Here is a 16972-nt window from a genome sequence, read left to right on the forward strand (position 1 = left end):
TTTGCTAACTTGTGGCTGCCTTCAGACATGACTGACTTTGACCAGGAGAACCAAGAGGACTTGACCAGGACTTGACTTATAGTCAAGATACTTTGACTGGTCCACATATAAAAGGATGAGTTAGAAAACCCTAACTCATTTCTCATCTATTAGAAACCCTAGCCTCTCGTCTGTGCGAAACTTCCCTTCTCTTCTGTTCGAAACCCTAGCTCCTTCTTCATGTAATAGCTACTGTTAACATTGATGTTGTCGCCGGAAATAATAGCAGTCGAAAATAATGGTCGCCGGAGTTGATGTTGGTGAGAAGGAAGATGGTGGAAGAAGAAAATCAAAACATAAGAAGTGAGTAGTGTTTGGAAGAAACAAAAAAATTTTGTTTCCACCCAAAACGGCCTTCTTCGAAAAATATCATTATTTCTCCGAAACATCGACCTAATAATAATTATGCCGCGTCATAATGGGGGTCGTAGAGAGGGGACCAAGTAACAATTTACTGGCTAATACATTCTCCCCTTTTACCACATGATTGATCTGATCATCCATACCAACAACCTACTTACTATTCATCCCGAGTAACCACCCAAATAAGATAAAGAGAGAGATAGGTAGCTTTTTTCTCTATTTATATTTGATACTACTTTTTTCTTTTCTTTTTTCCCGTTGGTGGGCGTTCCCGTTCCCGTTCCCATTCCCATTCCGATTCCCATTGCCATTGCCAGCAAATATAGCAATAAAAAATGAGGAACCGAAGGTCAAGAAAGTCCATCCATCCATCCATCCATCGTCCTTCAGCAGCCACCTACCTACCCACCAATACCATCTTTCGTTCGTGTATTAGGTAAGGGGGGATAAAGGAAGGAAGAAAGGGGATTCCTAAATCATACCATTTCCTCATCTATCCATCCCCTAAATCTGGGTAACAAAGAGGAAAAAGAGATAAAGCAGGCATCCTAAAATCCAGTTACTAACGATCAGGAGGATATTATTATCACATAGAATAGAGGAGCGAGAGAGGGAGATTTTAAGAAACAATAAGAAATCAAGAGAGAGAGAGAGATATGGCAGGAGGAGGAATTATGAAGGCTGTAATTGGGGATGCAGTGATAACCTTCTTGTGGGTTTTCTGCTCTTCTACTCTTGGGATCTTCACCACTCTCATCGCTTCTACTTTGGGTGTCGAGGGTGGTCTCGCTTCTTCCCTTTTCATCACCACCGTCCTCGTTGCCCTCCTTGTCTTCCTTTTCAACTGGATCGGCGATGCTCTTGGTGGTGCATCCTTCAATCCTACCGGTAACGCCTCTTTCTATGCTGCCGGTATTGGTTCCGACACCCTTTTCTCTCTCGCCTTCCGTTTCCCTGCCCAGGCAGCTGGAGCAGTGGGTGGTAGCCTGGCAATTATACAAGCAATCCCTCAACAGTACAAACACATGCTCGGAGGACCCTCACTTAAAGTTGATTTGCACACTGGAGCCATTGCCGAAGGTGTATTGACCTTCATCATCACCTTCGCCGTCCTCTTCATCATCCTCCGTGGTCCTAACAACCCTCTCCTCAAGACATGGTTGCTTTCCATTTCCACCGTTGCTCTCGTTGTTGCTGGCTCTGGTTATACGGGTCCATCCATGAATCCTGCCAATGTGAGTAGTAGTAGTTTCACTCTCTTTCTTCTTTTATTTTATCCCTGGTTTCTTCAGCCACTTAAATGAACATCTTAGGGCATGATATGGTAAACAAACTCAAGTCACCAAAGTTTTGTTTTTGGCGACGAGCCCCCAAATGGTCTTAACCCTTACTAAGCTTGAGCGCACTCTATAGGCCAGGCTCCGGACTCTCGAGCCATGTGAGACTATCACAACTTCACCTATTTTTTGTTCCCTTTTTCTGGAACCAATGATCTTGACGGCTGACGCATCCAAGTAAGGAAAAATTGATTATGCACTAAAACACATTAGTATGTCTTATGCTAATACAGACAAGTTAAAAACGAAACCACGCCTCAAAAAGGAGATTTGCAAAAATCAGCAGGCTTAAGGGAGCCCGAACCCTCACAAAAGTATCAATTAACAATCAAAGGAAAAATTTCAACAAAGAAAAACAATCAAAGGAAAAAAAAGAAAAGAAATCAATCCATTCTTTACCCCCCCTGATAAAAGCATGAAGCATACATCATAACAAATTAAAAAGATATGGTCCAATTGGTGAATAACCAACATCAAGCGCACTCCCACACGTACAGAAACATAATTCAGTAGCATAATCACTTTGCACTTCTTCTAATCAACCCTGCCTTGTCCTCAGTCAAAATCTGCTGCATTTTACGGTCTCAACTCAGCGTCAGATATCACCTTTATTGGTCTTAGTCCTCTACCAAAACTTTCAGAGAAACAAAGAGGAGATTTTAGTCTAGTTTCAGCTTGTTAGATAATGGGACCAGTCTCAATAAGTGAAATCAGCGTTGCGGCATGCAGCACAATTTTTATTCTTAATATTGATCTACAAGAAAAGAAACATAGACAGTTTTGCCTTTTATCTAGATGTGTGTCTAGGGTATTCTACCAATAACTCATACTATAAAACTTGGTTTCAAGTTTTAAACATAACCATCCGAAAGAATATCACCGTCGAGGCATTCCTATTTGCTACTAAAGGAATCAACAGAATTGTGGTTTTGGAGACGTTGTAGTTTTGAGGAATACAGATTCAATAATGTGTCCGTGCGCACGAGTATAATATGAGACATTGCAGCGGATTGGAAATGTCAAGAATACTTGATTTAGTCCGAAATAATTGCTTATTACTGTACTGTTAACCCATGAATGTGTTGTATTTGAAGTCCTGCTATATGTACTTATTTGATTGTTAAGACATGTTTCCAGTCCTGCCGTGTTAATGTGGTTTAATTTTCTTTGTAGGCCTTTGGGTGGGCTTACGTTAATAACCGGCATAACACATGGGAGCAGTTCTATGTTTACTGGATTTGCCCTTTCGTTGGCTCAATTCTCGCTGCATGGGTTTTCCGCGTTGTATTTCCACCTCCTCCAACTAAGCAGAAGAAAGCCTGAAAAGTGAGAGATTGATCCGATCACCTCTGTTTTATCCAATGGGCATTATTAATAAGCTTTGGTATTGAATGTCGTTAGATTTTGCTGTTGTCTTCTGACTCTTAACTCTTAACTCTTATGTCCAAAATATATCTATATCTTTGGATATAAATTTCCTCATGTTCCTGTTAAACCTCTTCGTATCTGAACCCTTAACACATACACACATACTATTATATCTATATACGATTAGAATCTTAGAAATATAGTGCATACGTTTGGTGTATCCGTACCCAGTTAGCTCGGCCGGAAAATAGTAGCAGCTTATGCATATAGTGGTGCTTTAGAATCAGAAGAAACTGCCCTTAGTAACACGAGAATGATTTATTAAGCATGGATGAATATTGGATATTCTAAGTGAGGTTCTTGCTCGTTGAGTGGCTATCTCTCTCTCTCTGTGAATTGGACTCCTAAGCATGTCTTTTGCCGAAAACCCCCAGGGATGGACAATGTCCTGTGGTCCAGCTCATTGGTTATTTTCTTGGTTCGACTTCCGACCTTAGCCTCATAGGGTAACGGGTAACCATATTGATACATTGGAATTATGACTGTTAATTTGAATTTGGAGTCTTTTGTCGATAAAAATTCAAATAATTTGCTATTATAACTAAAATTAACGTAATTTATTGGAACTAAATGAAAAGGTGAGTCCACTTGTTCCTAGGGCTGTTCATCGGTTGGATAACCGAAATTTTCAAGCCATCCATAGACAGAACCGGAAGTAGCGGTTTCTGAAAAACGATGACCGAGCCAATCCAGCTGTGGTTCGGTTCGGTTATCCAACCAAACACTCTGGATAACCGAACCACCTACTGCAATTTTAATTCACTTAATTTTCATTTTCAGATATAAACCTGCTGCAATTTTAATACACCTAATTTTCATTTTCGGACATAAACCTGCTGCAATTTCTAATTTCGACATAAATCTGCTGCAATTACAAGTTCAAAACGTAAAGTTTTCAACATTAAATCACAATCATCAAGTCACATTGGTTCTCAACATTAACTCATTAAGTGATAAAGAAAATGATAAACATAGGTTCAAAACGTAGATTGCTAAATCCCTCCAAATCCTTTCCTTCTTCCGTTCCTCGCACTAAGAACGTTATCTCCATTCTACATTCATTAAGCTACAATATAAACAAACACAAAACACATTATATTGCAATTCAAATATTGGTTTATTCCCTCACTTGTGAGTAGGGCTGTATGGGTGGAATGGAGTCTGTTCGGGTGATTAAGATGGCATTTATTTGTAGATCACTTTAACTAATTTTGAATCTAAAATATACCATCTTTATTATGGGACACACGCGAAAGAAGATTAAGATGGCATTTATTTGCGGATCACTTTAACTAATTTTGAATCTAAATATACCATCTTTACGACAAATAACTTGGTTCAATTTAGGAATTTTTATTTGACTTTCCGCTTAATTTTATATTAAATGAAGGAAAACAGTTATTCCACATTTGACCTGGAATATATAATCTTTCTCATGGTATAGAAATATTTAACTTGGAGTAATATAATTCTTTTAATTAGTGATGGGATACTGATCAATAATAACGAGGCCACGTTGAGAAGTCAAAATTTGTAGACCTATTTATTTCAGTGGAGGTGTGACACTTTTTAACTAGTTGTTTCTTCTATTTTTTTGTCCCCATTTCGTATAATTGACTTGTTGTTTGGACTTCATTTTTCCAGTATTGCACTTTGTACCTCTTTTTGGTTGAATCACTTGGGAGTATTCCGTCTTTAAAGCTATACTTTAAATAATTCCCAATTTACCCTTATCCGATCGATTTGACCCTAATCTATTTAACTCATCTTCTTTTTTTTGAGTTAATTCCTATATGGCCCCCTACTTTGTGACCAGCTTCCTTTATGGCCCCCTTTTTTTCGTAAATTCAAATATGACCCCCTATTTTCAGGTAAATGTCATTACTACCCTTTTTAATTCTAAATTTAAAACATTAAAAAAAAATTATTTCCACCTCACCCCTCTCTCTCTCCACCTCATCTCTCCCTACACCTCACCCCTCTCTCTCTCTCTCTCCAACTCACCCCTTTCTTCTCCGGCAAGGTGGTCGGCCGGAAAATTTTCCGGCCGGCCACCTTCAAACCTAAAAAAAAATAAAAAATTTCTCTCTCCTCTCTCTCTCTAAATTTTTTTTTTAAATCTCTCCACTCTCTCTCTCTCTCTCTCTAAAACTCCGGCGAAGGGGGTTTCTCTCGCTAAAAATCAGAGGAGATGGGACAGCATGTAACAAAAATAATGGATGCATATAAAATTTCCCACAGCTTTTCTACTTTTGTGATATAGTACTGAAAGAGAAACAATTTAGAGAGAGAAAAAAATGGGGTTTGGGTTGCTAGCTCTTCGAGCTTCGAGGACCTCTGGTCTAAGTTGTTCATCTTCTTCCTCGATTTCTAGGGTTTTCCAATCAAGGAATCCTAACAATCCTTTCGTAAGGTGGATCATTACCAAACCAGAGCTTCAGAAACCAGAAGCATCAGCAGCTGTAGCATCGGAACCAACACCAGAAATTCATCCTCCTAGGTCACCGATTGGTGGTGTTAGGGTTCATTTCCCCAACCCAAGTGATGCGATCGAGGTCTTTGTTGATGGATACCCGGTCAAAATCCCTAAAGGTTTTACTGTCCTCCAGGCTTGTGAGCTCGCCGGAGTTGATATTCCTCGTTTCCGTTATCATAGCCGACTCTCCATTGCCGGTAATTGTCGTATGTGTTTGGTTGAAGTCGAGAAATCCCCAAAGCCAGTCGCTTCTTGTACTATGCCTGCTCTTCCAGGTAAAATCAAACAAGAACTCCTTTTTTATGTTGAAATCATACAAAAAAAATACTTGATAGTTGATATTGATCTAATTTTGTGGTTCTCTATTGTTATTTGACTTGATTGATTCGAATTCATTGTTTTAGGGATGAAAATTAAGACTGATACACCTATTGCAAAGAAGGCCATAGAAGGGGTTATAGAGTTTTTGTTGATGAATCATCCTTTGGATTGTCCAATTTGTGATCAGGGTGGTGAATGTGATCTCCAGGATCAGTCAATGGCCATTTGATCAGATCGTGGGCGTTTCACTGAAATGAAGAGATCTGTTGTTGATAAGAATTTAGGTCCATTGGTGAAAACTGTAATGACTCGTTGCATCCAGTGCACAAGGTCTGGTTCACAATTACCCCTTTCTCTTTGAATAAATGTATTGCTTTATTCAACTCAAAGTACTTCAATTTGCTTATCAGAATAACCTCTTTTATAGTCGTGTTTGTTTGGTTTTCACTTCTTTATGTTGAGGTTAGTTGTTTTACCATGTTGGCGACGGCTATGTAAAGGCTATAGAGAATAGTCCTGCATCGAACAATGTTAATCTGGTTATCAAATGTTAATACGGAAAATTTTTGTTCGTGAACAGATCCTCCGGCGAAAGGAAACCCCCTTCGCCGGAGTTTTAGAGAGAGAGAGTGGAGAGATTTTAAAAAAAAAATTTAGAGAGAGAGAGGAGAGATAATTTTATTTTTTAGGTTTGAAGGTGGCCGGCCGGAAAATTTTCCGGCCGACCACCTTGCCGGAGAAGAAAGGGGTGAGTTGGAGAGAGAGAGGTGAGTTGGAGAGAGAGAGAGAGAGAGAGGTGAATTGGAGAGAGAGAGAGAGAGGTGAATTGGAGAGAGAGAGAGGGGTGAGGTGTAGGGAGAGATGAGGTGGAGAGAGAGAGGGGTGAGGTGGAAATAATCTTTTTTTTAATGTTTTAAATTTAGAATTAAGAAGGGTAGTAATGACACTTTGTTTTTTTGTCGAAAACTCATATTCTTCTTGTATCACTTAATCACCCAGAAAAATACATTTGAGCACAGGATAGGGGAGAAGCTTGACAAGCTTACTCATTTCTTTTACGTAGAATTTTTTATTGATTAGTGGTTAGGTCAAACAGGAATACTCCAAACAAAACATTCATGATATATAAGATAATGATTATACCTAAAATGGATTCTTTTTTTTTTTTTTGTTGAGAGACCTAAACTGCAAATTGAAATTAATACATGAATCTAAGATTTTTCTTACCCCTGCCTAGGGGTGGGAATCGGTCCGGGTCAGGTCGGTCGGGTTCATGTCATTCATCGGGTCGGGTCGGTCGACCTTTGAACTCTCTGTCTATTCGGACTTTCGAGTTTAATCGGGCGGGTTATTATCGTATAAATGATGACATTATTAAGTGGGTTATGTCGGTAAAGATTATCGGGCGGGATGCCGGGTAGCACTTCAAACCCCGTACCCAACCCGTTGATTTCATCTGGTCGGTCGGGCTAAACCCGCCTCCAAGTTTCGAGTACCTGCGGACTCTAACGGACTCGAGTACCCGTGACGGGTTTCGAGTTTGCGGATTTTTTCCCCAACCCTACCCCTGCCACCATCTTACCTTACAAAGGGAAACAATTCTCTCTATCTTCTCGCAACAAGGTGGTGAGCATCATCACCTCTTCATTAACATCTCTCTCGTCTTCATATCTTTATATGGATTCAGCCACTTTACCAGTCGAACCTTCTTCATCTTCTTACTTCACCAGATTATCAAGTCGGAATCCTAAGTCCTCTCATTTACTATGTTCTTACAAAGACCATAAATTCAAGACCCATCTCTTCAAATCTTTCAAATATTCCCAGTCTACGACTCTACCCGTTCAAATACTCTGAGTTCAAACCCAAAAAATTCAACTCTTCAATTTCATGTTCTGACCGTCACTACTAAAACTCCCCATAGAACATGGGAAAAATCTGCTCAGTGAAAGCTCAAACCCATTTTATCCGAACTTGAATCTTTATCTGAACCCGTTGACCGAGTTAAACTTCTTCTACGTTATGCGACACTAACTCCTCGATTCGAAGATTTGGAACATGTTAATGATATTCGTGTTAATGGATGTACAACTAGGTGCAGTTGGTAGTGGAGATGGATGAATTTGGGAAAATGAGGTTTAAAGCATATAGTGATTCGGAGATAAGTAAAGGCTTTAGTTCATGTTTGAATTGGATTCAGTGATAGAAGAAGAAGATGGGTTTATTATCCAATTCAGGTGATTAATGATTAGGGTTTGCGAAGAAGAAGATGATGAATTAAATAAAGTAGGGTCAAAAGTGTAAAACTGATTTTATGAAGGTAAACTAAGAATTGCATAAAGTATAACTTTAGAAACGGAATATTCTAAGGTTGTGTTTGATAGTAACTTGGGGTAAGGAAATATTTTATGTTTTGGTTCAATAAAGAAAAAAAATTAAATTTTCTTAATTTTCTCTTGTTTAGTTTGCTAAAGGAACATAATATGTTTTCCGTTTCTTTTTTCTATGGGTCGAATAACAAATTTACCATGTTCATGTTGCTATATGTTTGAAGTCATAAGTTATACCAATGTGGATTTTATGATCTATACAATCAGAGGGATCTCTTAGCATCGATGGCAGGCCTACTTTTTACAGCTTGAGACTTCCTTTGAAAGGTTGGAATCCAGGAATCGTGGACTAGAGCCCTTATTCTAGGACTATCTCAAGATCATTAACCAAATACACAAAGCCAACATAAGTTAGTGAATAATTAGGCCTATAAACTAAAAGATTTGATTGTCCAGAAACATCTTTTTCATGGATTCAAATCTTGGTTCCTTATCAGTGATTATTAGGATATATTAATTCAGGAGCAGAAGAAATGACTGCTTCACCATGTAGATTCTAGAATGTAGCAATTGATAGCCGGCTTCCGATCTTGTCAACCATGACTCAATAAACAACACTCTTATATTGTTATACATTCCATTACATAGCACCCGTACCTGATGGCCCCTATTAATGAAATGAGTTAATTCCTATATGGCCCCCTACTTTGTGACCAGCTTCCTTTATGGCCCCCTTTTTTTCGTAAATTCAAATATGGCCCCCTATTTTCATTGAAATGTCCTAACTACCCTTACTTTAAATCTTTTTGCAAAATAAAATCAAAAAAACAAACATAATTCCACCTCACTTCCCTCTCCACCACTTATCTCTCTCCACCTCACCTCTCTTTCCAAATCATCTTTCTCTCTCTCCAACTCACCTTTTTCTCTCTCCACCTCACCTCTCTCTCTCTCCACCTCTCTCTATCTTCTCCGATGAAGGTCGTCGGCCGGAAAATTTTCCGGCCGGCGACCTTCAACCTAAAAAAAAAAAAATTTTTTTTTTTTTTTTTTAACTCTCATCTCCCTCTCTCTCTAAAAACTCCGGCGAAGGGGGTTCCCTTCGCCGGAGTACGGGTCCCGTGGAAGCACAAACAAGAGCACCGTTGTTTAACAAAATATGAACACAATCCGACTGTCTTTGTCGGGCTGCCAAGTGCAAAGGGGTTGCTCCATTATCGTCTCTAACGTTCACAAATCGTGTGAACCTCCTGTAATTTTATCAAACACATAATAAATTAACCATGATCAGTATAAAATTTTAAATCCTCAATAACCCAGATGCGAAATTCATGAAACAATTTGATCAAGAAATTCAATACCCACCACGAATTTGAAACAAGGGAAGATTGGGCAGCAGAAAGAATAGCTTGTAAGCAATCTGAATGTCCATAATAAGCAGCATAGTGCAAGCAAGTTCTCCCATTAACAGAATCAAACATCAAAACCTAAGAAATTACAAAAAAGGAAACCCAAATCAATATAGCTATTACTCCAGAATCTAGTAAGAAATGGATGGATGAAGTTCTTATGTGTACATTTGCTCCAGCTTCAAGCAGTTTTTCGACACAAGAGATCTTCCCATGCATTGCTGCTAACATAAGTGGACTCTAAACCAATAACAAGAACAAAAATCAAATTATTGATCTAAGATTTGGAATCCCTCTTTCTCTATGATGTTTAAAATGAAAAATCAGATGGAATTTTGTACCTGTTTATGACGATTCACAATATCTGGATTAATAGTTTGACTCAATATCATGGAAAGAATCTACCCATACCCACAGGAGAAAAACACAATTAGAAGCAAAATCAGAGAAACCCATTGATCAAAACCCAGAAATTTAACTAAAAAATGATCAAAAGAAAGTAAAAGATGAAGATAAACTCATAAACCCACCTCGATTCGACCATTAGCAGCTGCAATATGAAGTGCAGAAAGCCTGTCATAAACAGTGGTTTGATCTAATAGAGTTGGATCTTTGTCTAAAAGAAGCTTAACCGTTTCAGAATCACCCACTTGGATCGCTCTGAACAGAACATGTTCAAGACTCGCTCTACAACTCAGTGCTTGACCCATCTTCTTCTTCCCCAAAAACTCAACTGGTGGTACTCCCAATTCAGAGTTCTTTCACACTCCTTGGGATTTGGGTTTTCCCCCAACCTTATCGTGCGCCACCTTCCACAGAGAGAGAGAGAGAGGACGGCGTCGATTATGGTTGATGATGAAGAAAGGAGACTAACACTAATTAAGTATGAGCGCGCAGGGGTAGAGAGAGAGAGAGTAGAGTGAGAAAGAGGTTGGAGGTGGGAACTCCCTTCGCCGGAGTTTTTAGAGAGAGAGAGAGGGAGATGAGTGTAAAAAAAAAAAAAAAATTTTTTTTTTTTTTTTAGGTTGAAGGTCGCCGGCCGGAAAATTTGCCGGCCGACGACCTTCATCGGAGAAGATAGAGTGAGGTGGAGAGAGAGAGAGGTGAGGTGGAGAGAGAGAGGTGAGGTGGAGAGAGAAAAAGGTGAGTTGGAGAGAGAGAAAGATGATTTGGAGAGAGAGAAAGATGATTTGGAAAGAGAGGTGAGGTGGAGAGAGATAAGTGGTGGAGAGGGAAGTGAGGTGGAATTATGTTTGTTTTTTTTTATTTTATTTTGCAAAAAGATTTAAAGTAAGGGTAGTTAGGACATTTCAATGAAAATAGGGGGCCATGTTTGAATTTACGAAAAAAATGGGGCCATAAAGGAAGCTGGTCACAAAGTAGGGGGCATATAGGAATTAACTCTAATGAAATTTGTTTTGAAGATGGTAAATGAAGTAGATGATTCGCCAAATCTTCACAGAATTTAAGATTAAGAAATTTAGTAGTTCAGTTTTTATCTTCCATATTTAAGAACTGAGCCATGTGCTAAATTAAAAAGGGAAATGATAAAGTTACAAAAGATTTTGGCAAAAAAAGGTTCCCAGCTGATGTGGCGGGAGTGGTTTCAAACTTTGACCAAATCTAGACCGTTGAGAGATGAAAATCACAACCGCCACATCAGCTGGGAACTTTTTTTTGTCAAAATCTTTTGTGATTCTAGCATCTCTCAATTAAAAATCACTGAAGGTCGTCTGCTAGATTAATGGATTCGTCCAGCTTAGTCCTAGGATGATGCTAAATGAAGTAGATGATTCGCCAAATTTTTGAATATAGCTGGTTCACCTCCATCTGATAATCCATAATTAGCTAACTCTGGTTCATAAAACCTTCTTCCATGACCTCCTGGTAGTGCTAGTTCACTAAACTCTTCACCTTCTCCATCAACCCCACGCCCATTCTTTTCTTCTCCAGGAGTTAACCCTAATAATGACTTTTAGAGAGAGAAAATAAACCCCACTATTTTTGGAGAATCTTCTCCAGGAGTTAACCCTAATACATTATATGTATGCTTGCTTGTATATATTTATGTATGCATGTATAACATATATATATATATATATATACATATATATTTTTAAAGTATTTGAAGTGTATGATATAGATATATATATATATATATATATATATATATATATATATATAGTTGTCCAAGTGCGGAATGCCCTTGACACAACATTGTTAAGAGAAACTTAATTAAATTTTACATCAAACACAAGAAAAAAGTAAAATTTAGAGATATTTTTTTTTCCCTAGAAAAAAAACCTATCAAACATAGCATAAGGAGATTCCGTCAAAGGGAGTGCAAAGTGCAACAATGGAAAAAGGAGTCCAAACAGCAAGTCTATTCTACGAAAGGGGCAAATCTCCTCTTCTTCTCCCTTTCTTTTGGTAATGGAGGAGAAAATAGTTAACTAGCTGTTGAATGTCAGGTATGAGTTGGGTTGTCTAATACATTACTGATTGGTGAATTTGAAAAAGAAAACCACTTCCACTACTAGTTGTGACTTGTGACTGGCTCTTAGGGGTGGGAATCGGTCCGGGTCGGGCTCATGTCATTCATCGGGTCGGACCGGTCGGGCTTTGAAACTCTTTGTCCATTCGGGCTTTCAGGTTTAATCGGGCGGGTTATTTATAAAATCCGTCCAAGTCCGTCAAAATTTTTCGGGTTTCTCGAGTACCGGGCAATCGAGTATCGGGTTTTCACTAAAGTTTAAAAATATCTCGGTCGAAATGACCAAAATATATCTATTTCGATGATACCAAAATTTCAATCGAAAGTAAAATTTAATTAAGTTTCTCTTAACAATGTTGTGTCAAGGGCATTCCGCACTTAGACAACTATATATATATATCATACACTTCAAATACTTTAAAAATATATATGTATATATATATATATATATATATATATGTTATACATGCATACATAAATATATACAAGCAAGCATACATATAATGTGTATAGGTATTATCGTATAAATGGATGACATTATTAAGCGGGTTATATCGGGTAAAGATTATCGGGCGGGATGTCGGGTAGCACTTCAAAACCCGTACCCGACCCGTTGATTTCATCGGGTTGGTCGGGCTAAACCAACCTTCGATTTCGGGTACTCACGGGCTCTAACGGACTAGGTTACCCGTGACGGGTTTCGAGTTTGCGGATTTCTTTCCCGCCCCTACTGCCGCCCCAAGAGGCATTGGCGCCAAATTAATTGATTTCCCGCCAAACTGACATTGGCGCCAGCATGATCCCGCCAAAATGAAAATGAACCCTAAAACTCTATAAGAAGGAAAGGGCGGGGAAATCAAAGTACTGATTTACGAGAGAGAGAGAGAGAAAGAGAGAGATATATCAAATCAAATCAAGGAAGAAAGGGAGAGATGGTGGTGGCATTGAGACCGAAAAAGTTCTATGGGAGTAGCCTACCAAGACCTTGGTTGGTGGTGAAGGGAGAAGAAGAAGAAGAAAAAGATGGAGTCGTGAGACTAGAACCACCACCAGTACTTCTAGGGGTGTTGGATCCATTGATGTCATGGGCCAATGAGGCTCACTGGTCTATGGGAGGTCTTAGGTTTAAGCGTCTCCGGCTTCAGAGTCGTATGGAAGGCAACATCAAGAAGCTATGCTCTGCCTTTGATCATCAAAACAACCACTTGACTCTTCATAATAACAGCAACAAAGGTGAAATGAGGCGCACTAATCAACCATCCTCTCCACCTACAACCCAAAACCAAAACGACGCCGTCTTGCTCTCCTGGACGATGATGATAGAGAGTCCATGGTAACTGAGGACGATGAGATAATAAGAAAATGGAAAAGGAAGCTGCAGATGAAGGGTCGGAAGCTTGAAGATGACTTTGACAGAGTAGCTACCTCCCCCCATCCAGAAATGCACCACAATGTATATAATAATGCATTTCCATCTTTGGAGAAGAAGAAGATGAACCACAAGAGCAGGAGATAAGGGTAGTAGTAGTGTTGCTCGTAACCACAGTACTCCCACACTAAGATCTTCTTCTAACAAAATATGACGATGAAATGACAAATTAAAGGAAATAAAACCCACTTTTTACCAATAATTCAGATCAAGCCCAAATACACATCCCTATAGACATTTTCCCTCTCTTTCTATTATTCAACCAAACTTTCATTTTCTCCTCTCTCTCTCTACACTAACCAGTGTACTCGCTCTCTACATCTTGAATTTTTTTTTTCACTGAGCCTTCATCTTTAAGGTTCGATAATCGTTTTTTGTTTTGTTAATGTCATTTAGCTTCATTTTTATGTTCATTCTTTACATTGTTTTTATCTTCATGATTATTTCTTCTTGATTATTTTTTTAATCTTTTAGCTTCACCATGAACACCAACATAATCTCTCTTGGTTCATAATATTTATTCATCAAGCAACATAATTTCAAAGTTCTTTTCCTTACGTATTTCGATCCAAAATAGTTTTTCTCTTTCCTTTCTTGTTCTTCTGTACGTTTTCATGTTCTTCAAGACACAACACCCACATTTGAAACATTTTCTACATGTGTTTGGTTCTCAGACCATACGTTTGTAACACACAATGTGTTGTTATAAGCATAAACGAATTTGTTGCACCTCACGTTTAAACGATGTACGATTCTTTATAAATATTTAAGCATAACGCCCACATATGACACTTTATTTCATGTCTGTGCATAAATTTTAATTTTGTCAACATAATAGTCTATGGTTTAAGAAATTATACACAATTCCAAACAATAATATATGTGTTTAGATAAATTTCTACACCGATGAACATATAATGTTTTGTTCTCACATTTTTATTGTTTTAATGGTATTCGGCATATGGAGGTCGAACACTCGACAAAGATTCTTCCTCCTGTCGCAAGAAAGGGAGATGGGCGACCACGTACAAATCGGTTGGAGAGTTCTGATAATGTTACGAGGAGAAAGAGGATATGTCGGAGGTGCAACCAACCAGCTTATCACAACAGTGCTACATGTCATGCGCAATTATATTGGAAAAAAAATTGACTGTGCTCTATATTTTTGTAACTTGTACCGACACGTGGATTTCATTTCTTCACAAATTATCGTTTGTGATTGTCTGAAATTTTTTGTTATGAATACAATATTTGTTTCTTACTACCAAATGTTTAAATGTTTTAAACATAAACAATGAATTTCTCAACATTAAATTTAGTGTTTACTCGTTACTTGATTTTCTACCCATACCTTTCGTTCAACTTTGTTGTATATTTTTGTGAATTGCGTCGACAGTTGGATTTTTGTCTTGACAAATTATCATTTGTCATTGTCTAGATTTTTTTTGTAATGGATATAATCTTTGTTGCTCACTAACAAACTATTAAATGTTTTAAACATAATCTAAGTATTCCTCAACATTAATTAAATATGAGATTCATGTTACTTCATTTTCTACCCATGCCTTTTTGTTTTACCTATTCGTTGTTTTCGTGTTTCCATATTAAACGTGAACAACACATGCCCTAATGTTTTTCACGATTATCTTCCAACAAAATAGCATATCCAAATCTGTTTACCATGATAAGATGGATGTTTCGAACACAATTACTAGTTCATACAAGATAATTGTGAGAACCTTCATGTTCTATTCATATATTAAATTCACAAAAGGTGATCTTACAATATTCCTACTATATACATTGACAGTTTACAATACACGTAAGATACTGTCTAACCAAAATTGGATATGCTCTAAACAAATATGAAATTGCTCATACTTCAAATTGTTAGTATCATAATCATATCATACGAGAGCAATTTCACATTTGTTTAGTGCACCAATAGCCAAATCTTTACATTTCCCACACATTCAGTTTTCAAAATAGCAATACAAATAAACATAATTTAAATTGTTCACAAAAAATATCCAGAACATCGGACACTAATTCTCTAATCTCTTCATTGAATCAAACTATCCTCGAGGTTCAAGAATGTAGATTCGGCATGTTATATTTGTGCCTCATTTTTCCAATATGTTTGCAACTTGTACACGTCTGAGTTCAAATTGACTATTATTTCTTCCATCCTCAAAACGACAAATAGTCCACCGTTACTGTCGAGGACAAAAAAAAATATGAGAGATATTAGGAAAGAAGGCCCAATCTTGAATTTTAATGCAAATTAAACCCACTTTGTGAAAGTATTTGATTAACACTTCTTACACAAAGTTGTTACACATATGTCCTTCCCAAATTCCCACCCAAAATTGGCCCATTAAGTCAAGTCAGACTGGTTTATATTTCCCAAAATTGATTGATTGGGAAATATAAACCCTTCTTACACTTTGTGAAAGTACTTTTTAATTGATTGGTTTTTTGCTAGGTAATTTGTTTTTCCCTTTTTGTTGATTTAGATTGATTTTAGATTGAGCAGTTATACAAGTCAAACTCAGAAGATAAGGATTTTTGAGGGAGAGGCCCAAAAAATGGAGGGTAAATAAGCATTACCCCCAGCAAAAAAAAAAAAATTAGAACCCAGTCCAAATTGTCAGGACAGCTCACAGTTTCCTGGTTTTTATTTTATTTATCCCTCTTTTACCCCTCCACGGGAAATTTCTGTGTTTTCTGACAATCTGACGGACGACAGCGAATCAATTAATTCCCCGTACATGACGTCATGTCAGAGAAACATTTAGATTTTCTGAAAATTCAAAAATGGCGCCATTTTTTGACAAAATTTCAGCCAATTTTTTTGGATCCCTCCCATTATATTTTGTTTCAACTCCTTCTTTCTTCTTATTTATACATCCAAAAATCTTCTTTTCATCATTCTTATTTTGTTTTTCACATTTTATCTTCTTCATCTCTTTCAATCTCTAAAAACATAAATTTTCTTTTCTTTCTCTCTCTAAAAGTTTTATTTTCTTATTTTTGGATGTCCATCATTCTTTTTTGTTTCACATTTTATTTTCTTCATCTCTTTCAATCTCTAAAAACATCAATTTTCTGTTCTTACTCTCTCTAAAAGTTTTATGTTCTCATTTTTGGGTGTTCATCATTCTTATTTTGTTTCACATTTTATCTTCTTCATCTCTTTCAATCTCTATAAACATCAAAGTTTTCTGTCTCTCTCTCTAAAAGTTTTATGTTCTTATTTTTCTTCTTCATCACTCTTATTTGTTTCACATTTTATCTTCTTCATCTCTAAAAACATCAAAGTACATAACCAAATGTCTAGTGCACA

At 37.5% G+C, this 16972-nt stretch overlaps 3 protein-coding genes across 3 annotated transcripts; 2 read left to right on the plus strand and 1 right to left on the minus strand.

Annotated features, from left to right (window-relative positions):
• The first annotated feature begins 680 nt into the window (after positions 1–680).
• Positions 681–3234, plus strand: LOC147535818 (aquaporin SIP1-2-like). Its single transcript, XM_086641468.1, has 2 exons — positions 681–1637; positions 2913–3234. The coding sequence occupies exons 1-2, from the start codon at positions 1059–1061 to the stop codon at positions 3060–3062; spliced, it is 729 nt and encodes a 242-aa protein (XP_086497594.1). The 5' UTR covers positions 681–1058; the 3' UTR covers positions 3063–3234.
• Positions 3235–5442: 2208 nt separating this feature from the next.
• On the plus strand, positions 5443–6251 carry LOC147535819 (NADH dehydrogenase [ubiquinone] iron-sulfur protein 1, mitochondrial-like). The gene is made up of 2 exons (XM_086644537.1): positions 5443–5918; positions 6048–6251. The coding sequence occupies exons 1-2, from the start codon at positions 5465–5467 to the stop codon at positions 6191–6193; spliced, it is 600 nt and encodes a 199-aa protein (XP_086500663.1). The 5' UTR covers positions 5443–5464; the 3' UTR covers positions 6194–6251.
• Positions 6252–6465: 214 nt separating this feature from the next.
• LOC147535820 (putative E3 ubiquitin-protein ligase XBAT31) lies at positions 6466–10471 on the minus strand. The gene is made up of 6 exons (XM_086640031.1): positions 10234–10471; positions 10045–10104; positions 9872–9943; positions 9660–9781; positions 9409–9544; positions 6466–6480 (listed from the first exon to the last, which is right to left on the minus strand). Exons 1-6 carry the CDS (start codon positions 10411–10413, stop codon positions 6466–6468), a joined length of 585 nt encoding a protein of 194 aa, XP_086496157.1. The 5' UTR covers positions 10414–10471.
• Between the last annotated feature and the right edge of the window lie 6501 nt (positions 10472–16972).

Source organism: Eschscholzia californica, unplaced genomic scaffold (genome assembly GCF_041429995.1).
Source record: "Eschscholzia californica isolate CP2 unplaced genomic scaffold, dmEscCali1.0.p SCAF_5, whole genome shotgun sequence".
NCBI classification, from domain to species: domain Eukaryota; kingdom Viridiplantae; phylum Streptophyta; class Magnoliopsida; order Ranunculales; family Papaveraceae; genus Eschscholzia; species Eschscholzia californica.

Coding starts and splice junctions, on each gene's coding strand:
- LOC147535818 (XM_086641468.1), top strand. CDS start 1,059: ATGGCAGGAGGAGGAATTATGAAGGCTGTAATTGGGGATGCAGTGATA. Junction 1,638..2,912: donor CATCCATGAATCCTGCCAAT/GTGAGTAGTAGT, acceptor TTTTCTTTGTAG/GCCTTTGGGTGGGCTTACGT.
- LOC147535819 (XM_086644537.1), top strand. CDS start 5,465: ATGGGGTTTGGGTTGCTAGCTCTTCGAGCTTCGAGGACCTCTGGTCTA. Junction 5,919..6,047: donor TACTATGCCTGCTCTTCCAG/GTAAAATCAAAC, acceptor TCATTGTTTTAG/GGATGAAAATTAAGACTGAT.
- LOC147535820 (XM_086640031.1), bottom strand. CDS start 10,413: ATGGGTCAAGCACTGAGTTGTAGAGCGAGTCTTGAACATGTTCTGTTC. Junction 9,944..10,044: donor TTGTGAATCGTCATAAACAG/GTACAAAATTCC, acceptor TTATTGGTTTAG/AGTCCACTTATGTTAGCAGC. Junction 9,782..9,871: donor TGCTTGAAGCTGGAGCAAAT/GTACACATAAGA, acceptor GTAATTTCTTAG/GTTTTGATGTTTGATTCTGT.